The 25,000-nt window shown below is 33.8% G+C and overlaps 1 protein-coding gene across 1 annotated transcript in view; it reads left to right on the forward strand.

Annotated features, from left to right (window-relative positions):
* The window catches only part of LOC136848954 (uncharacterized), a 90,460-nt gene extending 72,380 nt beyond the window's left edge, over positions 1 to 18,080 (forward strand). Inside the window, exons 2-10 of the mRNA XM_067121764.1 lie at positions 3,217 to 3,381; positions 6,146 to 6,289; positions 6,879 to 7,046; positions 7,554 to 7,676; positions 9,887 to 9,918; positions 11,568 to 11,684; positions 13,873 to 13,974; positions 15,987 to 16,143; positions 17,830 to 18,080. Coding sequence (XP_066977865.1) covers positions 3,217 to 3,381; positions 6,146 to 6,289; positions 6,879 to 7,046; positions 7,554 to 7,676; positions 9,887 to 9,918; positions 11,568 to 11,684; positions 13,873 to 13,974; positions 15,987 to 16,143; positions 17,830 to 17,943 — 1,122 coding nt within the window. The 3' untranslated portion in view covers positions 17,944 to 18,080. The remainder of the gene's footprint in view (positions 1 to 3,216; positions 3,382 to 6,145; positions 6,290 to 6,878; positions 7,047 to 7,553; positions 7,677 to 9,886; positions 9,919 to 11,567; positions 11,685 to 13,872; positions 13,975 to 15,986; positions 16,144 to 17,829) is intronic.
* Positions 18,081 to 25,000: the final 6,920 nt, after the last annotated feature.

The following is a 25,000-nucleotide window of genomic DNA, read 5'->3' on the forward strand; positions in this document are numbered from 1 at the left end:
TTATAATAGAAGGCATGAATTAACAATAAGGCATGATGCTAAAACAGGCGAAGCACTGAACTTTACCAACGAGCGAGTCATTGGTCAGCAGTCTCATGACGTTTATAGGTCACAGAATAACGAATTAAAGTAAGTTGCTTCTAACGTGTAGTAGTTCACCTTTGGTTGCGGAGTGGGAACGTCCCAGCTGATTATGAACAAAGGAGCTGTCGCATGGCCCCCAGGGGTGTAGCCTGGATTTTCGGAAATGACTTTCACTCACCTCGGATACAGCTTTGTATCATTCAGAGGGGATGCGCCATTATGCCCAATGTCGTTATGCATTATCTGGAGTGTGACGTAGTTGACTAACATGATTAGTTTTAGGTTCTATTCGAAGTGATTATTTTTACCTTTATTCAAGACGACGTGCGAACTTGGCATAAGAATCAACCATTTCGCTCAGCTTTTCTCTACAGTATTTGAATTAAGCTACATAGCATAGCCTTCATATAGTTTCAATAGGTTCTGCGTCAATATTTGTGAATATCAGCTTGTAACGCAAATCGGTTACAAACTTATGCATTTCAAATAATTCAGGATGACTAGCATATCCTATCTAAAGGATATGTGTTGTGCTGCGCTGTGAATAGCCGCGTTACAGTTTTTGGGAAAGTTCAGAAACTGACCCGGAACTCCGCCTTGCCGTCGATGGATCGTCGCCAACCATCTCATCCCATCGTCGGCAGCCGCTCGAGGACTCTGCAGGACCGAATTTCCAAAAAGAGGGTTCGGTGGCAGGAGCGCGTGAGAGAAAACAGCTTCGTCAAAAAATTCGGTCCTAGGAGTACAGCCAGTGACCGTCTTTGGCAGCCGTCCACCAACAACACCATCAGGGTCATCCGCTTCCAGCAAAACCAGCGTGACTTTTCGGAGTCAAAGTATGGTGTAAGGGGCTCTCACGTCACTCTCGGGAATTCTCAAAATATTCTGACGAAATACGTTGTTCAGCCTACTGTGAAAGTCATGGTAAAACTCGAAGGTGGCGTTGCAATTGATCTCGATGACTTGTGCATCACAGATGACAAGAAGGCTTGGCCTGACGCGGCACATCTGGTGAGTAACCAATCAAGTGTCGAAGAGCTTCAGTCGTTATTTCAGACATAAATATTAAGCCACGAATATCGTTTAACGTCGAATACACTATGCGTAGGGAATAACTTACATCCAAGGGGAACCATAAGTAAGTGCTTCTGTTCTGAGGGGAATCATAATTGATAAGTGCTTCTGTTCTAAGGGGAATCATAACTGATAAGTGCTTCTGTTCCTAGGAGAATCATAACTGACAAGTGCTTCTGTTCAATGAGGAATTATAAGCGGTAAGTGAATTTGTTCCTCGGCGAATCATAAGTGGTAAGTGCTTTATGCCTGCCAAGATTCGACCCAAGGTCTGGTTTAGAAACGACGACAGGAACACGTGATGATGTACTGTATGTACGCAGATATACCACAAGGAAACTGGAAACGAAAAGTATAAAACCTGACCAGTTTCGCCTTTAGTAAAAAGTTAATTGTATCTTAGTTTAACCAGACCACTGAGCTGATTAACAGCTCTCCTAGGGCTGGCTCGAAGGATTAGATTTATTTTACGTGGCTAAGAACCAATCGGTAACCTAGCAACGGGACCTACAGCTTATTGTGGAATCCGAACCACATTATAGCAAGAAATGAATTCCTATCACCAGAAATAAATTCCTCTTATTCTTCATTGACCGGTCGGAGACTCGAACTCGCGGCCAACAGAGTGGTAGCTGAGAACGGAACCCGCTCGCCCAACGAAGCCTTTAGTAAAGACATCTTTAGAACTGATATATAACAAAATTTATACAAATAATGATCAAAGTCATGTAACAGGGATTACTTTAAACCAGTTTCCAAATTCAAGAAGGAATAACTACTGGGCTAAATTTTTGGGCGTGCGTTCATCTATTTTATATCAATACCCATTAAACGTAGCATTTTGGGGGATTTACAAATAAGCTTTCCCTAGAAGCGGCGGGACTAGATATACTTTTACGCTAAATCTACTCAGAGAATAAGTCGACCTCAAATCTAGTTTACTTCCCCTATTTATAGAAAAACTGCTTTGTTTCATGAAGTATTGATATTATTTTCTAATAACTGTGATTATTTTGATTTTTTTAATGTTTAATGAACTGTTTTAGCATTTTATGAACTTGATGCATATGGTATATGTTTTTAACGATTTTTAATCACAAATACACACGCAATATATGTGTGTGAGTGTGCGTGCGTATATGTATTATAATATATATATATATATATATATATATATATATATATATATATATATATATATATACTTTTAACAAATATCTATCTTCGTCGTTGATGACCTCTTTATAGTAGTGACGCCAGTTTAACAAACAAATCAGTTAATCAAGCTTGTAAAACAAAATATCATGACTATTATGATCCAACGAATTTATGCAAAAAGATTTTCATACACACGTGCATATATATATATATATATATATATATATATATATATATATATATATATATTTATATATATATATATATATATATAATTATATATAAATAAATAAATATATATATATATATATATATATATATATATATATATATATAAATATCTATATATCTATATTTATGTGTATATATATGTATTGTGTATATACAGTACAGTATATATGTAATATATTTTTAACAAATATCTATCTTCTTAGTTGATGACCTCTTAATAGTCGTGAAGCCAGTTTAATAAGCAAATCAGTAAATTAAACTTGCAAAACAAAATAACATAACTATTATCATCCAAGCGAATTTATGCAAAAAGATTTTCATGCTCTTTACGGGAAAACTTTTTTTTTTAATTTATCATTTTTTCTGGGGCAATAATATTACAACTTATTTAGGAAAGCTTTTGCAAAAATAAATAAATAAATTCAAAAATCAAGAAATTTTTCAACTGTCAGACGTTGTTTTTGTTGTTGTTCTTTATGTTTTTTCCGTTTATCGGAATTTTTTTTTAGAAAATAGTATTGCAATTTATTTTCTTAAATAAATAAATAAATAAATAAATAAATATATAAATAAATATATAAATAAGTATACAAGTAAATAAATAAAATAAGAAGTTTATCAACTGTCATACGTCGCTTTGGCTAAAACGCACTCGTCTTTTTCCGGCAGATGCGGGGTATGACCTCCCACAAGATCAGCGTCGACAGCCTTGGAACGAGCCTCGAGGAGACATGCGAGAAAACAGACGAAAACAACGTGTCTTATTTAACCATTCCAAACCCCACGGCTCCGAGGAGGCCGTCCACAGCTGACATCTTCATAGAAAAACTGAAGGTCAGTTAGACAAACTGCTTTTATGATGAGAACTTTTTTTTCATGACGATTATCCAGTAGCTTTGCAGGCAACGCAATGCATAACAGACCATGACGGTAAGTTAGTTAACACTTAGGATTTTTAAAAAGAATGAGTGCCTTTTAAGATACAGTCATTCCAGTTTTTTTTTTTTTTTTCTGTCGTTACAAGTATAAAAGAAAGGCTCGTGAACTTCATTTATCTTCTTTGGTAAATTTGGTAAAGCTGACGTCATCAATCTTATTTTTTTTTTTTTGGGGGGGGGCCTTTGCTTCCTACTCCGAAGTACTAGTACTAAACATGGCGGAAGCTCCTTGGGACGCCATGCTTAGTAATAGCCCTTCGAGGATCAAGGTATTATATACACCCATTTCTATACTGTGGTCGACAAATTACATCAATAAACGGTACCTTCGTACGGCTATCTACTTTACTTAGCATGAGTTTACCCAGGACAAAGTTGGATACATACCGGGTTAATACCACCATTCAGAATTAAAAAAAAAAAAAAAAAAAAAAAAAGTTACCAATAAAAATAGCAAGGACAACCTCCTACTTGAGCTCATCACTTTAATATATAAGAGTAAGATAATAAAATGTTCTTAACGATGACTGATATAACCTCCCTGAAGACGCTTCATCTTACTAATAATTCATCCACTAAGACAGAACCCCATCCTTCCTATCATTGGGTAACAGTTAATTCATTATCTTTTTACATAATGACTTAATGGCTATTCAAAATTTTCCTTCCATAATTTCACTCGAACTTATTTTCCAATTTAGACATCAAGTAGATGATGATGTAACAATAAATGAAATGTCGATTTATATCGAACCGTAAAAATAAAACATTTTAAATGTTCCTGGTAAAAGAAAAGGCAAGGGGTTGATTTACTGTATGTTGAATAATCAGTAATGTATATGCAAATAAATAATTAATTTTTTTCCTTGCTACTCGCGCGTGCGCAACACACACACGTGTATACACACACACACACACGTGTATACACACACACACATATATATATATATATATATACACATATAATACTCATACAACTATTGCTCCCATGCATTACTGTTGTAGGTTTAAAACAAGACACGTTAACGCAAACTCCAGGCCTAATTACCCCTACCGCCAAGCATTTTTAATAAGCAAGAAATAGCATCACTATGAGGGAGGTATCACACTCGTTTAAAAAACTGAATTTTTCTTAGCATGTTTAGCTTCTTTGGTATTTACGAGTGTACTGTTACCGAAAGTTTTCAAAATACGTTTTGCATTTTTTCCCGCGCTCAGCGTCATGTAAACAAACCGACAACAGAAAACGTTAGGGAAGCCATTTCTTTCGATTCTTTAAGGCTCTGGAGCGATATTTTTAAAGAATTGTTAAATAAAGACTACCATACGATAGTAACTTTGACTTATTTGATATGAGATTGTTCTTAAATGGGAGAGCACAATTAATATACCTGCTTAATCAGTTGACTTAGGCCTAGCATATTCTTGGGCTATCTTTTCTCCCTGACAAGATAATTCGATAACATTTACCATAGTTTTTTTTTTTTTTAATACGCGAATAAGGGTTAAATGATACAGCATCTTACCACCTGAGTGGTTTGAGGGCATCTGTGTAGCCTAGGCTACCACACTTCATTTTCTTGCTATCACCAATCAGTGAGACATATCGTTTGATGAAAACATCAATTAAATCAAAATTTAAAGGTAATATGCTGATAGTGGGTCACGACTTACTTTTTGGGGGTGTTCCATGGCTGGAGTTGGGAGGGCCCGCCCTCCCCCCACTAACCCCACCGCGAGGGAAGGGCATGGCGCCCCTACGTAAGGTTAGGTAATGGTAGGTCTGGTTGGGTAACCTACGCCAGATCACGTGATCCCTCAGTCTACATTGGCTTCAGAATTTGTTACACATAAAAGATACATATATTTTTACTCTGAATCGAACAATATAAGTGGTTTCTACGATTTGTTTGCGTCGTCCTGAAATACTCTCACCATGTGTGAAGCTTTGGAATTTCGTTAAGAAAATGCGTTTGATAAGATGCACTTTGTTAAACAACTCTGACGCTGCCTTTGCATGTCTAAAGCTGACAAATTAATGGCATAGGCACTATCTTACAGGCCTACCTGCTGCAAAAAATTCATAAAGACATAATTCAGCTATGTCATGCATTACATTTTTTAACCCGTTTCCAGTACCTCAGGCTATAGGGCTAAGGTACTACTTACTACTAAGCACTTGTAATAACGAGCAAGTTCTTTTTAACCTTATATTATGTGGCATATATAAAAGTAATGATGTTCCGATTTCAAAATTTAAATCTCCGTTGCACATGTTCCACAATATACTGAAAATAGCAGACGTCAACAGGGAAAACGCTTCTACTGCTACTGGGACATTTATCTGCCTTGCACAAAATTGTGGGTAAATTAAATTTGGGTATGGTTTGCTTACCTGTGGAATGTTATTCCGCTTCCTAAGTCCATCTCTTCAAGTATAAGCTGCACAACGTACCATTATGAAGTTAATAAACGAAAACAATCTTAAGACACACACTATCCATATCTACTATTTCCGCCGTTCCCGGGCAAAGCGGTTACAAGCAGCGCCCGACTGGTGGCGGGACACCGAACTTCGTAGTACTAGTTAGTATATAGATAATACCTTCAGTTATTACTGACTTTCTGATCCTTAAATCCCATCCTTTGACGCCCCTCAGGTAGAGAAAGTAGAAGGCGGAGGTCTGAGCATCCAGGGTGTGTCCTTGGCGTCCAACTGTCACGTCACCCTCTGCGTCTTCGGCACGTTCTTCCTCGTGGCTGGACTTATCCTCTCCTACGTTAGCTTTAGCGTCATGTCGCCGGTAGGTGGAAAGGGAGAGAAAGAATTTTCAATTTTGAACAAGTAAATTTTTTATGAGTCATATTTGATGTAGTCCATTAAATTCCTTGGACAACGATTGATATTTTAAATGATAACATTTCTGAGACTTGCTCTATTTAAAAGACGCAAAATAGTTTCTAAATAGTTGTTACATTATTTTATGGCCATTCTTTATTGCACATTTTCATTCCCACTCATAGCTTTTATATTCATTTTAAAGCTGATATACCTGATTACTAAATATTTTTCACTAACTCATATTTCGGTACAGCAATCTTGTAAAGCAGTTTAACATACTGGCCTCCTAGTTTCTTTCCATTAATTCATACTATAACAGAAAGTGTTCCTGTTCTGTTCTCTTCTATCCTATTCCTCCTCTATTCTTTTCCGTTCTACTCCATTTTCTGTTATTCTCTGTTATTAGTATTTTCATTCCATTTACTTGTCTCAGCTTAAAAATAAAAACAGGAAGAAAAGAAGGATGAAAGGAATAAAAGAAGGATGAACAGCATACACAGAATCACTTGTAGTTTTTCTCTTCTAATTCCTTCTTTGTCTTTTCAAAACAGGAGGAGAAAGAGGAGCGAGATAGAATCCTTGCAGGAGGAACAGCACCCCCAAGCCCCAGGAAGAATGCGTCGAGTGTGACTCAGATGCGAAAAATCGGGCCTGCCTTTATCTGCATAGGCCTACTGATGCTCATCCTTGGTATCTCGTTCTACGCCTTGGCCAGAAAGGTAGGAGAAAGAGAAGGATTGGGGTTGTTCGGAGAGGAGTTGGGGAGGGGAAAGACAGCTATATTCATTTCACTTTATTTCTCATATCCTCCCCGTACAGTGACCAAACTACATGATTGATTTTTCCATGTTTATCACATACTGCTTCATCCTTAACTGAGTTTTAACCGGTTCAACCTTTTATAGTTTTTCCTATATAACTTAATGAAACGTTATTAAGTAGAGCATTCAAAGATTTAGTGGTTTTTGCAATCCCAGACCTAAATGTAAAAGGAGTACATTGTTCTGTATGGTAAATTTTGGAGTCACTGATTAAAACGATCTTGTATCTTCGAGCATTGCAAACTAGGCCTACAGTTGAGAAGTTTTTTTATTCTGAAATGGCTTAGATGTATACAAATGTTTATTTCATCGAAGATTGTTTCATATAAGAATATATATTGAAATGTCTAGAGAATAGTGTTGGTATATTTATTTAATGCATAAAACTTGTTTCACCTTCGACAGATCTCCCGAGACGATCTAGCCCAAAGGAAGTTGATCTCACAACGTCACCTGAACCAACTGGCGCACAGCTTCAGACATCGTGGGACATCTCCCATGCACACCATCGCACCTGCACCACATGAAGTGAGTCTCATTTATTTATTTATGTATTTATAAACACGACTGAATATTCATTTACTTATTTCTTTTTTCAGTTTTCTGGTTCTCGATCACAATTTTAAAAAAAGTGAGAAATATATACTGATATATATGAATATTACGGAAGAGTAAAGGTAGCGTTTCTCATTGATTTTAGTATAGAAATAGCAGTTACCTATATATATATATATATATATATATATATATATATATATATATATATATATATATATATATATATATATATATATATATATAAAAATGCTGTGAGTGCATTTACTTAGTAAAATGTAACTGATGATATTTATGTGCAAAATGTGAGAGAGAGAGAGAGAGAGAGAGAGAGAAGCCTTCACTAAAGGTCGGAGAAAGCTATTTCCGATCTCGTAAGTGAGCCATGAAGTTTGCATATTTGAAGGTTACCGCGTGCTCCTTTCACAGGCTTAGCCTTGCTTCTTATATTGGTGGAATCTATCCTTGTCGCATCTAAAATTCAGTTTTACCATTTCAGTTTATAACGGAAACAAAACGACTCTGATAGAGGTTAATATCTTCTGCATCAGGATCAATTTCAGTAAAGGGCATGGAGCCTTACTTTTTGTTCAAAGTATTACTTGGCTAAACAGCATCGTCTCAGTTTAGAAATGAATCGATCTCTTGTTCGGCGCGTAGGCTATAGTATTAAAGTAGATTAACTAGATCACTGAGCTGACTTTCAGCTCTTATAGGGCTGGCCATAGAATAAAGTGCGTACACACAAATACACACAGACATGCATACACCAAGCTATTCTCCACAGACTATTTGGGAAGCATAATTGTCCATAGTTCTCAATAACTAGTAGTTCTTTAGATCCTCTTAATTTCTTTTGATAAAAAAGAAGGCATTATTAGCAGACGAGTCAGATTGTACAGTTAAATAGCCTTTGGACTCCTCTTATCATGTGATGAGAAAGTATCCTCATCAAATGAAAAAATTAAAAACTTTGACAATAAGAAGATAAGTCTAAGACTCAGAATAAGGGATAGGTTTCGCTATGCAGCTTACTAGACCTAAAGGGCCAGTTGTAAAGGAAGTTGACTCACGATGAAGACGAGATAAATTCAGGTTATGACTACGAATTGGATTACTGATGAGATGGAGTCGATAATACCCAATTGGGGTTCAAGAGCTGATAATTGTCGCTTGTATCTGAAAAGAATACATTTTCTTTAAAAAATGTTAACCACATCACACGTCAATCAAAGACTGAGAGAGAGATCCTTTTCATAGCCAGCGGTTAACCTTTTGTCACAGTGGCAGAGTATCTTAGTTTTATAAGACTTTTTCAGTCTAAGATACCGAGTGGAGACTTTTTTTTTTTGAGAGCACTTTCCAAGTTAAAATTCACACGCGTCAGTTTTGGAATATCGAAATGTTAGAAGTACTTGCCTTTATTTAACTACATGTAGAATACATATTTATTCCTTGCCTGAACTTCTTCAGGGACGCTTTAATGTCGTCAGAGAGAGAGAGAGAGAGAGAGAGAGAGAGAGAGAGAGAGAGAGAGAGAGAGAGAGCCTGCTTTAATTCACGTACCAGCTGCAAAAGTCAATAACATCCAGGGTGGAATTAAAGGGAGAAAATTAAAGTTACTATTCTTCTCTCTCTCTCTCTCTCTCTCTCTCTCTCTCTCTCTCTCTCTCTCTCTCTCTCTCCTGTAATAGCAGTTTCTGTATACACTATTTGGTCTTCAGGAATGTCATGCTATTATTAATCCTCTCTCTCTCTTTCTCTCTCTCTCTCTCTCTCTCTCTCTCTCTTAATGACAGTTTTATTATGTGCTTTTGGTGTTCAAGGATGTAACGTTATTATTAATTCTCTCTCATTTTTGTGTATATGCTGTTTGGTCTTCAAAGATGTAATGTTATTATTATTTCTCTTTCATTTTTGTGTATATGCTGTTTGGTCTTCAAGGATGTAATGTTATTATTAATCTCTCTCTCTCTCTCTCTCTCTCTCTCTCTCTCTCTCTCTCTCTCTCTCTCTCTCTCTCTCTCTCTCTCTCTTTTGGAATAGCATTTTTGTGTATAAGCATTTTGTTCTTCAAGGATGTAATGTTATTATTAATCCTATCTCTCTCTCTCTCTCTCTCTCTCTCTCTCTCTCTCTCTCTTATAATAGCATTTTTGTGTATATGCTCTTTGGTCTTCAAGGATTTTAATGTTATTCTTAACCCTACAGTAAGGTAACCTAACACTGATGAATTACATGAACATAAAAAGATTGTAATATCAATCTTGAAACGAGCGCCTTAAAAGGAGAAAATCGAAATTAAAGAAATACCGTCTTTAGGAAATAGGTCACAGACAAAAGTTTATGTGAATAGAATTTTAAAAATTATTGATAACGAAATAGAAAACCGGAAAGGAAAACAACTAGCACACCAGGAAGTCGAAGTCAGTCGAAGTCATTCGTCGCCAGCGACATCTCTCGGGGACGAGCTCAAACCCAAAACCTTTCGGGAAAATGTCACGATTAATGTCGGTGATGGTATTCCGGTACTCCGTTTAAACTTTCACCGATCGCGTCCGTGGGTGTAAATGCGTTTTCTCCGTGGTTTGTGCGTTTCTGATCTGCACTCCAAGCGAAAGAGCTGTTTCGTTTAACCCAGAATATTTCTTACGAATAGTTTTTTCTTTTACCTTCTGATTTCACAAATATACACGAAAGGTTCTTCGTTTGATTCATGTTTTTTTTTTTTAAATGAACTATCTCTACGTTCGTGCGTTTCTGATCAATATATATAAAGAATAAATATTTTGTTTAACCCAGAATATTTCTTATAAATAGTTTTTTCTTTTACCTTCTGATTTCACAAACATACACGAAAGGTTCTTCGTTTGATTCATATTTTTTTTTAAATGAAATATCTGTACTTTCGTGCGTTTCTGATCTATATATATATAAAGAAATATTTACCCGGAATATTTCTTATAACTAGTTTTTCTTTTACCTTCTGATTTCACAAATATACACGAAAGGTTCTTTCGTTTGATTCATAGTTTTTTTAAATGACATATCTCTACTTTCATACATATATATATATATATATATATATATATATATATATATATATATATATATATATATATATATATATATATATATATATATATATATAAAGAATAAATGTTTTGGCAATACGATGATAATTCTGTTTATGTGAAACGAACTCAGAAAAACACGGGAACGCAAAATTCTTCGAGCCTTCAGAAATTCAAATAAGAAGTTGAAGAAAACGAGAAAGTGTGTGCTTCAGTGCACAGGGCATAACCAAATAGAAATCTTGCATGAACTTGGCAGAGAGAGAGAGAGAGAGAGAGAGAGAGAGAGAGAGAGAGAGAGAGAGAGAGAGAGAGAGAGAGAGAGAGAAGGTACCAGTGACGCAGTTATAATAATGTCACAGCGGACAGAGTTCACTTATATTTTGTTCACGGATAAAAATTATCTTTTTCCTTACACTTTCTTTTGAAGAATAAAAATGCGTATACAGATCAGTCATACATACATACATACATATATATAATATATATATATATATATATATATGTATATGTATATATTATACATATATATAATGTATATATTATATATATATATATACATATATATATATATATATATATATATATATATATTATATATATATATATATATATATATATATATATATATATATAATATATATATATATATATATATATATATATATATATATACATATATATATATATATATATATATATATATATATATATATATATATATATATATATATATTACAGTGAAATTTAAATTCAGTGTCAACATCTAAATTCCCTATCAAAATTCCAGCAATACCCCCATCTTGTCCGTCCGTCGTAATTCCTGGTGGGTTGACCCGACACCAGTGGAACAGCCCCTTAGTATTGATGGGAAAGAAATCGCTGTCCAGTGCCCTTCGCCACTCGGGTAAGTCCTGTTGCCGTATTCTACTCAACTCAGAAGAGATCCTTGGAATGGGAAACCTCTTTCCTTTATGTAATTCACTTTCAATGAGGATAAAGTGCAGGGGTTGGGATTAGCGAGGGAAAGAAGAGTTGTCGTAGATATTCACAGAAATGATTCGCAGGTCATCGAAGCATTGAGAAGAGAATATGATATAGAAATATTCATAGGTCTACATGATAGCTTGCCTGTTCGTTAAACTGTAGTAACTATTTATAGGAATTGGTTATATAAAGCCCCAATCCCTAAAATGTTATTAGCATTCATGAGAATAGATTATAGTTGCAGAACTCTATAAAAAATTCGTGGATTTTCCTCAGAATAGAGTGTATGTGATAAAAATTTAAGATAAACTAAGAAATAAACGGAATGTTCATAGTATATTAAAGGACACTCCCTCCTCAAGAAATTGGGAACATTCATGGCAAAAGACTGCGGGTCATCAGAACGTTAATAAATAAATAATAATAATTTAAGAGGGAGACAGAAATCGAATTTTTTATCGATCGTTTTGTTTGATTAATGTTGACCTTTCCTCGACCTTGCTCCTCCTTTTTTTATGTTATTGATTTCTATCATTATTTCTACAAGTATATTTTATTCTGCTGAAGATTCCTTTAGGGGGAAGAAACTTCCAAATAAGTTTTTCAGGTTTTCTGAGATTAGTGTTGCCATATTATTGGTGCTATTAAATTTCTTGTCCGGTACTGTATGATTGTAAAACATGTCTTTGAAATATTCTACTTGTTCGTAAAATAATCAACTTTTAATACCTAGAAATTCCACTGAACTTTAAAATACACAAAATTAAGCTCAATCACCAGACCATCAAGAATAATATAATTCTGCACAAGAACAACTAATTTCCTTTCATATGCTAGAGCTTGTATAAAGAAATATCCTTCTTAGCAAATAAATATGCATGTTAAAAATGATTAACTAAGGGATTTAGCTAAAAATTTTTACTTATATTAGACTGTATGAGTAAAACAGGAAAATGCTATTTTTATTTTCATAGCTAGGTCTTAGAACTGACTTCATCCGATCACGTGATCAACAATGTTTATTTAAACTCAGTTTGTTGGCCACGCTCGCTCTCGACACGAATTGAAATTGATTTTCTTGTTCACACTGGAAGTATTTCACTCGTCTATAAGAGCCTATTTCACTTTTATACGCATTTTAGGTACAAATTTCTGTGAAGTAAGATGGACTGCTGAGGTGTGTTCCACGTGATTTCGTGCGCTTAATGAATAATAATAATAATAATAATAATAGTTTTAAAATTGTTCTTATTGAACTGGAGAGTTCCACCGGCTAAACAGTGTTTTGACAGGGCAGGCGCAGACATTTTCATAATTAAAGCTCTGCGGGCTCCCTAACGAAGCTAAGAGTGAGAAGCATTGTTGATCAACCTGATATGATTAGGAGATGGGCAACTCTAAGGTCAAACCATACCGCGTTTCACTTCCAGGCTTCAAAACACTATTCTTTATTTGCATGAAACATCTAGCCTTAATCCCAAATAATATAATACACTGTGAAAATGTACACGCGCACACACACACATACATACATATATATGTATGTGTGTGTGCGTGTGTATCTGTTAGTGTACATCTATACATTATATTATAGAAATACATTTCTGTAGTTTTATCGGGTTTGACCTAAATAAGAGCAAAACCCTGTCAGTCGTATCGACCTTTGCATAACAAATACAGAGCAATTTTCCAGCACGGGTGCACATACATATTAACACGGATGTACATGCATATTAATAGGGACCGATTACGTTGAGCGCTCAAGCTTTTTTTTAGAATAAAACAAATTAAACCACAGTTTTGATATATTTTGGAGGTGTTAAAGGGTAAAATTTACTTATGTTAACTATTTTTACAACAATATTAATATTTTTAGATGTTAATGACCTGACAATTTCAACGTTATCTAAATGACTAAATGACTAAATGACTGATCAATCTTGACATTTATGGAAGGTATTGGGTATCAAATACTTGTGTTAATGTTAGCTAATTAAACAAAATGGCGACAAATCAGAGACTTCCTCTCATATGACCAATCTAACCCAAATCCGAAAATTTTAGGGATGTGATAAGGACCAGAGTTTGTCAACATTTTGACCTTCCAGGGACATGCAGGGACTAATTTCACCGCCGGCGGTCAGTCCTGTTCCCTCAGAAGGTGGAGGAGAGCCTTATAACGACATTGCTTGCTTTCCTCATCCGCCTGTGTGAGTATTTTGTACCATCACAGTTTCTTCTGTTTTCTTCCGTTTCTTCTGTTTTCGCCTATTTCGTCAGTTTTCATCTGTTTCTGCTGTGTTCGTCTATTTCTTCTGCCTTAGTCTATTTCCTCTGTTTTCGTCTTTTCAGTTTATGTGTATTTCTTTTGTTTCCGTTTATTTCTTCATTTTTCTCCCGTTTCCTCTGTTTTCGCCTATTTCTTCCTTTCTTCTGTTTCTTCCGTTTTCCTCTGTTGCGTCTGTTTTCGTCTGTTTCATCTGTTTTCGTCTGTTTCTTCTGTTTTCGTCTGTTTCTTCTGGTTTCATCTGTTTCTTCTGTGTTTGTGTGTTTCTTCTGTTTTTGTCTGTTTCTTGTTTTCGTCTGTTTCTTCTGTTTTTGTCTGTTTCTTGTTTTCGTCTGTTTCTTCTGTGTTTGTGTGTTTCTTGTTTTCGTCTGTTTCTTCTGTTTTTGTCTCTTTCTTCTGTCTTCGTCTGTTTCTTCTGTTTCCCTATACTTCTTCTGTGTTCCTCTGTTTCTTCTGTTTCTTTTGTTCTCGTCTGGTTCTTCTAATTTTGTCTGTTTCTCTTTTTTCTTCTGTTTTCGTCTGTTACTTAATTTTTCCCTGTTTCTTCCGTATTTGTACGTTTTCGTGTATGTCTCTGTTTTCGCCTGTTTCTTTTGTTTTCGGCTATTTCTTCATTTTTCGTCTGTTTCTTCTGTTTTCGCCTGTTTCTTTTTTTTCGTCTCTTTCTTCATTTTTTCTTCTGTTTTCGTCTACTTCTATTTTCGCCTGTTTCTCCTGGTTTCCTCTGTTTCTCCTGTTTTAGCGCGTTTCTTTTGTTTTCGTCTATTTCTTCTGCTTTTGTCTGTTTCTTCCGTATTCGTCTGTTTCTTCTGCTTCTTTATTCACAAGGATTTGAGGTGACGTTGGATCTCTTATGTAAAATTTACTGGCCAGATTTCCACCTGCATGTACTTTTAATGGACACTTTTCTTCATGCTTGTTTTGCTAAGCTTACCTGTATACATACATGTATAAAAGTGCATTAATAGTGCATTCATAATTATTCACACATTTATACAAATATCATTCAATTTAAGGATTTGATTTTAATTCAAATAGTGCATGATCTGACCTAAAAAAATGTGATTTCTTAAATTTCTTATGCTATTAAATTTTTAATACTAACTATTTTGTGACGAGCTCGTCATTTTCCCATATGCAGTACGTATGTACATGAAGATATTAACATACACATTTGTAGACGCTCACTCATACTCTGTTGACTTTTGCGCTTCCTTAAAACCCACTGCCGCTTGAACAAGACTACAAAGGCTTGTTGTCAGCCTGAAAAACTCTAATCGTATACAAGATGGGAGCGTTGACCCTATTAGCACTCGTCCACTTTCATGCAAGCTATGGCATCTACTTATTCATTGACAAAAATCATCAGTTCTCACCTGAAGTGTGCGAAGTTTTTGAAAAATTGTCATTTAATTGACAAAATATAAACGAAAAATATAAATCAAAACAAATCCTTCGGGCAGGCCCTGTGGTCTGGTAAAACTATTTTAATAATAATAATAATAATAATAATAATAATAATAATAATAATAATAATAATAATAATAATTATTATTATTATTATTATTATTATTATTATTATTATTATTATTATTATTATTATTATTATTATAACTTACACACTGAATGTTATTTCCTTCCGTTCCTCAGTAACTTGCATTTTAATACATTTTTATCTGTTCACTAATTAATTAGTTAATTTTTTTTTCTTTTTAATAAGCGAGGTCTCTTCTTTCTGTATTTCCTCTGACTTCTTCCTAATGAACACCATATTCTTTGGAAGCATGAATTTCAGGTCAATGGCCCCTGTGGGCTTATTCCATAAGAATAGGGTTCATCTTCTGAATAATAATAATAATAATAATAATAATAATAATAATAATAATAATAATAATAATAATAATAATAATAATAACTTTTTCTCATTTTTTTCAGCACAAAAACAAACTCTGATCCTTCAATGCATTCATCGGCCAGTCATCATGGCCGCGACGCGAATAGTGCCCACGCCGGGGGCCACAGCCAACCCTCGAGCGCCGCTGCCCACGGGAGGTCACACTCCGGAAGTGCCTCAACGGTGCCCTTTATACAGGTAAGGACTTTGGAATAGGGTCAAACCACTTAATCCTTGAGTAAGGATGAGGTGGATATTTATCGATTTATTATTATTATTATTATTATTATTATTATTATTATTATTATTATTATTATTATTATTATTATTAATCATATATTGCTAAGATATTCACAATATCGTGATGAACTTTAAGTAATAAAAAGTCACAATTATACAAAAAAAAATTTGCATATCAATACGATTTATTTATATGACTGAGTATTTTTATTACTTAATAATAATAATAATAATAATAATAATAATAATAATAATAATAATAATAATAATAATAATAGTAATAAACATTATTTGTATTGTTATTATTATTAAATTAACATTTATATAAATAAATGTTCATAATCCTATTAATTTATATAATTGTGGATTTTGATTATTTAATAATAATAATAATAATAATAATATTAATAATAATAATAATAATAATAATAATAATAATAATAATAATAATAATAATAATAATAATTATTATTATTATTATTATTATTATTATTATTATTATTATTATTATTATTATTATTATTATTATTATTATTATTATTTTTATTATTATTTCTTTAAGCCAACTAAACCGTTCTAATCGTCGATTTCTACACATATTTGGATTACGCTTACTTTTGTGAAAATTGAATCTGAACGAAAATTATTTGAAGAAAGCTAGAATATCTCCAAATACTTCTCGTTCGGATTCAGTGCCTGCAGGAGTAAGAGTATTCGAAAGTGTGAGAAATCGCGAAAGCTGAAACGGTTTTGTTGGCTTAATGTTAAGATAAAATACATACATACCTTGAACTTGATCAATAGACCAATTGTATTATCATTCACAATGAGAAAAAATTCTGTAGGAATAAGCTCTAGAGGTCATGAACTTGTAAGCTGTCTAATGATAGAATACCCTTAAGGGAAAATTAAAAAAAAAAAACTTAGAAAAGAGAAAACATAATTGATAAACAAATCATCATAAATATAAATAAATGAATGAATAATAGGGAATATAAGCCAGAAAAACTAGGGTAGTGGTGCATGGGGCTTGAAAGCACCAACTACTAGGGGAACAATATGAGAGAAAAAAAAAAAAAAACTGAGGAGTGCAACGCAGGGTAGTCACACGCGCTTGCTCTTTGCAATCGTTCTCCCTCATCTTTGAAATACATACGTTCGACAGGACAGTTAATGTTAGATGGTAATACTATTATTTATTATCTTTTTCTAATTTAATATTATGCTTATAATAGATCTTCACATCACTAAATAATTACTCAATCAGTGATGTGAGTTAATATCCATTTTTTTCCAATTAACTTTTATAATTTACTCACATTTAATAATTTACTTACATTTCTATCTATTTATTCATTAATTTGTTATTTTATTTTTTCATTTTTTTATTAAGTGATCTCTTCTTTCTGTACTTACCATTACCTTCTGTTACTTCTTTCTAACGAACACCATATTCTTTGGGACCTTAAATTTCAAGTCATTGGCCCCTGTGGGTTTGTTCCATATGAACAGGGTTCATCTTCTGAATAATAATAATAATAATAATAATAATAATAATAATAATAATAATAATAATTTATTTCCATGACCACCAAGTAAACGGCTTTCAATCAATGTCCTCAGCTCTCTCTCTCTCTCCGACAGGTGACTGCGGCCCACTCATCATTTTCATCCGCAAATATCATTCAGTTACCTCGTCTTTCTCGCCACTGCTCCAATCGGACTGACAGCCGACCCACCACTGCCGAAACCAGATGACTGCCTGCTCAGGACCCGTCATAACAAGAAGTCCCGGGACGGGTCAGGGAAAACGACAGACGGCTGAGCCGTACCTACAGAAGGAGGACCATCTTTCATCGATTCTGGATAGTGCAGGATTAGACGATGCTGCACACTTGGTCTACAAGTCTCGACGCCATCTTGGTTAGTCCAGGGTCACAAGAACAGAAGTCCCCAGTCTATGTATTTGAAGAGTTCAGTCCCTTTCTCGTCGTCTGCAGACGTCAGTGTCGTCACTTTTGCAACAGGAAACTTCTAAGAAGTGTTGTTAGCAATTGCAGTGTAGATAAATACTTGTCGTAGCCCTCGCGGGCAGCTGATATATCAAAAGGACTAGCTTTCGGCGTATGCAAGAAAAAAAAAAACTGCTGTGTTACTCACTTGGTGGTGTTCCTGAGCTGTGATTGGGGTAGTTCTTAGTGCGCTATTTGTGAATCATAGATCCTCTATATTACATAGATCATTTAAATTTAAAAATTACCTAATAGAGCCTATAAATATATAAATATACACCTGTATATTATTTATATACTGTATATATATATATATATATATAATATATATATATATATATACATACATACATACATACATACATACATACATACAATGTAGATTTGAATAGGAAATAGAATAAAGAAAAGCTTTAAGATTTCACTAATTTTTTTACATAAAGATATATAATCACAACTTGATTATTTGTGACGCTCTTTGAAGGAATGTGCCGGCTACTTAAAGGCAAAACGCCACTGAATGGGACTGTACCTTATCTCACTTTCTGAGCAAGAACTTATCAGTTTTGTTCACGGCCTCACCTGCCTGAGTCTCTTCGACCCTCAAACAAAATATAAAAGAGAATTTACAAAGGACTACAGAAGGAACTCTACAGATGGACTCTACAGTGATGCAACGGGAATACGCTAATGATGAGAGTATTTAAGGAAAAGAAAATAGTAAATTTGAACTCTAGTCATTCACTAGTTCATCTGAAATATCCGTATCGAGAAACCATATATTTCCTTTCAGTTCTCCGCATTGGACAATAACTGCAAAACATATTCATCTTTGGATGCTTACGTCTATATGTACCTTCATATATTTTGCTACGCTTAATTTATGGACTGTGTTCGAGAGATGCTGTTTTATGAAGATGTCGTGCTGAGCAATTTTATGAGCACTCACGCTTAGTTCTTGTCATGTACCTAAATGAAATAAGTTGAATGTTTGTAAAATGAATAAAAAGTGAGAATTGTATTAACAGCCGTGAGGTGTACTCATATATATAATATATATATATATATATATATATATATATATATATATATATATATATATATATATATATATATATATATATATATATATATATATATATGTATGTGTCTGTGGGCCTGTGTGTACAAATAGCAAGAATACTGTATGTGTAAAATAATGCCTATACGATAATATCTAAATGTATATAATATTCATACCTAAAGCACATGCAGTTCTTGCAGTGACTAAAAATGAAGTATGCCTAAAGTAAATAAAAGCACATGTACAATATGTAACAATGAGAAATCCACCCACGAATATTTCACCCGTGATTTCACCCACGAAAGCCACCACCAACGCATTTTTTTTAAATGTTCTATGAACCCACGCAGAGAACAAATTAAGAAGCCTAAAGTATTCGTAATAACGTGTCAAGTAATTACAGTCACGTACATTAGTCCAAGTGCGATAATATGAAACTTTGAACCAAAAGAGTTTTATAATTTTTATATCCTGTTACAAGCTGTCACTCTTACCATTTCCCAACGGCGTAATTTTTTCATCATCTTGGAACAAACGTATATTGGTATTCAATGTGTTAACAAGACGAAGAGAGTGTCTCTCTTTCTCCTATCCAACTGAGAAGCATTTCGCAGTCTGTTATTATCATTCTTAACAATCAAGCAACTAGATTAATGGAGAATTATAAATAGTAAACTCAGACACCTCTCGAACGCAAAGGAGGAACAGATTCGATGAAGTTGCTGTCGGCTGTTACCTTCATCAGCCGCTCTTTCCCTGAGTTTCGTGATTTCTTTTCTAAATTTGATTTTTAGTGTATTCTTGCTAATCTGCCTGTTAATTTTACTGTATTTCCTTCAATACTGTGTTTATACCTGTACGGTTAAATTTAGAGCTAACATTAGTTTTTAATGTCTACACAATAACATAAAACTGATTTATTGAAATCTGCGCTGACGAAAATTTCTGTGGGTGGAATATACTGAGTGAAATGGCCATGGGTGGAATTTCCTGTAAACTATAGCGACCATTAAGCACGCAGAAAACCACAAAGGGAACGAAGCAAATCAGACGCTTTATTGCAGAGGATAGATTGCGTGATGAGCATGCATCGACTTCAGAATCAGCAATGTTCCTCACATTAATTCAACACGCAACTCGCTCACTCCGTTAGTTTCGAGCCTCATCATCACACTGACGCTGGCACCAAGTCGCAATGGCTTCGTTCAAGTTCGTGTTTTGACGAGGTGAAAGGGGTAGCTGCTGTAAGCTCAATTCCTGACGGCAAGTTAATTTCAGTGAAGCTTCTGTTCAATTGTACATCAAAATTTAGTTTATGAAGTGACGATTTGCCCTAATTTGAGAAATATCGTACGAAAATCGTTTATATATATATATATATATATATATATATATATATATATATAAAATGTAAGTATAATGTACATATATTCATATATATATATTATATATATATATATATATATATATATATATATATATATATATATATATATATATATGTAATTTTTTTTTTTCAGTCCTAATAACCGTCAGTTTCCGTAGGTAACTAATGATCACTTACGCCCCCACCCCCCAAAAGAAAAATCGATTCTCAGCTGAGGTTCATTGACTAAAGCATTCTGAATTCGTCACTCCTGATTTTCATGAACTGACTTAGTTCCTCATCGCAACCCTACGACGTGGATATAATCAAACACTAAGCAAAAATAAATACTTCAGGATTAGAATAGCATAGTTAGCTTTACGTCTAAACAAATTTCTTGGAAGATTGAATGCTGGGATGATATGGAAATAATCAAACTCATTTAGGACCAAGAATTCCATGAGCTTTCTTATAAAAAAAAATATTAAGAAAAGAGTGCCTGAATTATTGAGATTATCGTATAATCTTGAGTAAATTATATCTTTTATGAATATATAAAAAGACCAAATTTATTTTATATTTAATATTTATTTTGGCTTTATCTATATACATATATTTTTCCTAAAGTTTTATGTAAAAAAAAGGGTTACTGAAAGCGAAAACAGTATAATAGAAATTTGAATCCTACAATGTCATTAACTGTGGCAGTATATGATAGCTCCCTTGACATTCGAAACATATGATAAATCATATTTCATTCTGAAAGAATGTGATTACTCCCTTTGTCATTTGGAAAGCATATGTCAACTCTTTTGCCATTCGAAAATTATGTAAAAGCTTCTTTGCAATCCAAAATGTATTTGATATCTTCTTTGTTATTCGACGAGCATGTGATTGCTCTCGTCACTTGAAAAATATATATGATAACTCCATTGTCACACGAAAGGTTAACGTAAAATCTGTATACATTAGCGAATGACCAATATCGGTCAACTCGATATTAACAACGAGAGATCAGCGTCACCAATACTGTCATCAACGTTCGTGTTATTGAAGGTGAATAGATTATTAATTGATATGCAAATTTTTCTTAAGCAAATTATTTTGTATGAAAATAAAATTATATATGATATTCTCGCTTCGTTTCTTTTCATTTCCTCCCGGTTTCTTGTAGATTTTATTGTTTTTGAATGGCAGCTTTTATGATAATACTGTGACTGTAAAATATCATGAAAATTGTCCTGTAGGTTAATAATAACGATAACGATATCGTTTTAGTTATCATATAGGTCACTCTCATTTTTTGGAATGGTTAATCATAATGGGCACGAAGTTCATTAAAAAAGCTACCATATATACACTGTATATATAGACAGATAGATACATAAATGGATAGATACATACATACATATATATATATATATATATATATATATATATATATATATATATATATATATATATATATATATATATATATATATATATATAAATATATATATATATATATATATATATATACTATTTTTGTTACTTTATATATATATATATACATACTATTTTTATTATTTATCTATATATATATATATATATATTTTTGTTATATATATATATATATATATATATATATATATATATATATAATATATATATAATAGCAAAAATAGGGAATGACTAAATACATTTATATATATAATGACAAAAACAATGAATAACTAAACAAGTCAATAGGTGTTTGGATGTGCATTTGGTCCTCGCTTGCGCTCATATGGAATTGCTTTAAAAACATTTGTGACTTCAATTCTGCACTGATATAGTAAAGATATTGCCTGTTTGATGCATTTTTTTTTTAGGCGAGGTGAAAAAATGCCAGAAAGCATTGTCTTAATCACAACACAGTTGAAAGGACACCAAAACCACCTTTAGAACAGTTCCACAATATTGGCGGTAATAGCAGTGTGCAACTGAGCTAGACTTAGACGTCAAAGTGTGTAAAAGGTTTGGTCTAGAGTCTAGAGTTCTAGACCTATGGTTGCTGGTTACTCGGATTACAGGACATAGACATTGCATCTTTAGATTAAATGTTACTTATGCAGCCTTAGAATGAGGACTTTCAAAGTACTGAGAACAAGTGTGGTGGCAGCGCAAATAACGAACATTCCAGAAATAACGGTTTTTTGGTGCTTTCTTAATCATCGATCGGGTGTGAGGTATGAATGCTTTTATTTCGGCACACTTAGCCTCATCTCTTGATCTACGGCGCCTAGACTTAATTTTAACCTCAGATAGAATGATGAAGAAAAATTCTTTGAAATAATATTATCGTCATTCTAACAATTTTAATCATCTCCCGGTATGTAAAGGATATATATATATATATATATATATATATATATATATATATATATATATATATATATATATATATATATTATATTTATATATATACACATATACTGCATAAGCCATGAACTCTCAGAAGCTACTATGGACCCGTTGTATTCCCGAAAGGGTTCAGATAACATGATCAGTATGTTAATGAGAGAATTCGTTAAAGGATTTTCCTAACGGTCTTTTTTTTTACTTTATATTTGTGTGCCTGAGTTTTACAACCGACGAGGAGGAGGTTGAAAGTGTGAATGCCATCCTCTATATGCAAGTAAACACTGTTCGTGCGACAAGAGAAAGATACAGAGAGAAACAGATATTGTACATGTATGCTGATAATAAGGAGAGCTCTTTCATATTCAGTTTTGAGCAACCAAATTGTTCATCTCCAACTACCCAAACTATTATTGAATCATTTTAAATTCGAAAATTGCTCATACGACTGAAATAGTCTTCAGGACACAGAAATGATCCCAAATGCTAGAAATAAACCTAAATTTCAATGAGAGCAAGTTCTCTTACAACGAGAATAACGCGTATTTAAGTAAGGATTATTATTTACATTTGTCGTACAAATTTTAATAAACTAGGAAAATACCAAGAAAAAATGCAACCAATCATTGCCAATAACAGTGGCTCATGTGCTCCCATCCACCTCCCTGGGTAAGGCTATACATTTTAATCGCTCCTTTTATCTTAAGGATATGGAATAGTGTTGGCAGTTTTATAAACAGTAATGCTCGTAGGCAATGTAATGCTAAGATCGACATGTTTCATCGTATTAATTTATCTATCGTATTTATTCATCAGGTATAGTTTTGCTTCATTAGGGATTTTACCTTTATTTAACGTTTTACTTTTATCTTTCGTGCTTCCGTTTCCATGTGATTGTTATTCTAAAATTGTGGAAAATCTAGTTGATAAATTTTTACTGTCCACCTAAAAAAAAAAACAGGATCATTGATTGTTAAAAAGAATAATTCATAATTTTAATTTGGATTACAAAGAACGTTATTTCTAGTTTAGTTTGCGTTAAACTTTAATTTTCTATTGGAGACTGAAGAAGTTTTCTTTTATGAAAGGAACAACATAAGCTAAGCTCTCTCTCTCTCTCTCTCTTATTGCTCCATTCATTGCATCATATAATAACTGCAGATTAGTTGGACGGGCCTCTATGAAGCTAACTATCGGTCTAGTTGCTGTAGCCTACACCATAGAATGAAAGTTTTTTGTTACCTTGAACACGAAGAATGAATAAAATTTCAGGTACATCTGCCGTAATTACACATTTAAGGTTTGCAATGAAGATAAAAAATAAAGTTATTAGAGACCTTTAGCCGTGACGTGGGTCGCAACTTCGGGTTAGTTTTACGACCATAGCCCGTCTCGCGCCTACTGCACATGCGTGGATTGTTGACATTAGACCTTTGAGATCCGCCGTTGGCCTAGGGTTCATCCTCTCGTGTCTACTACGAATGCGTGGCTTGTTTCAAATTAAACCATGATTCAAATTCATGCGTATATAGCCCATCATAGGCCTCGAATCATGCACGATTTGGTTAAGGTACGTCGACCTGGCATGGAATTCCCTCTTTCGAACTCTGACCGCGAACACAATCGGTACGATGTTTATTCAGCCTACTCTCATGAGGCTAATGGCGTTGAAATTATGAGAATTTACGCAGATTATGAAGATCTTCTGAACCTTTTCCCTCAAAAGAGTGTTAAATGCCAAGGCTACGTGCCGACGTGCAAGAGTGTAGTGAAGTTGAACGAAAAATGCAGGTTGCGATGTTTCGTTCAAGAGAAAATTACCTTAGGCCTATCCCCCGTTGAAGTCATTAGTAACATCACCACCTAGTAGCCTAGGTAAGTCTTTTTTGTACGATATTAGTCCGAGGTTGGGTTAAGGGAAAGTAGGCTATTTTTTATAGTATGCATTCGTGTTGAAATAGGAATGGATCTTCCGGGGGTCGGGGTAGGGCA

The sequence above is a fragment of the Macrobrachium rosenbergii genome, chromosome 20, assembly GCF_040412425.1.
Source record: "Macrobrachium rosenbergii isolate ZJJX-2024 chromosome 20, ASM4041242v1, whole genome shotgun sequence".
Taxonomy (NCBI): domain Eukaryota; kingdom Metazoa; phylum Arthropoda; class Malacostraca; order Decapoda; family Palaemonidae; genus Macrobrachium; species Macrobrachium rosenbergii.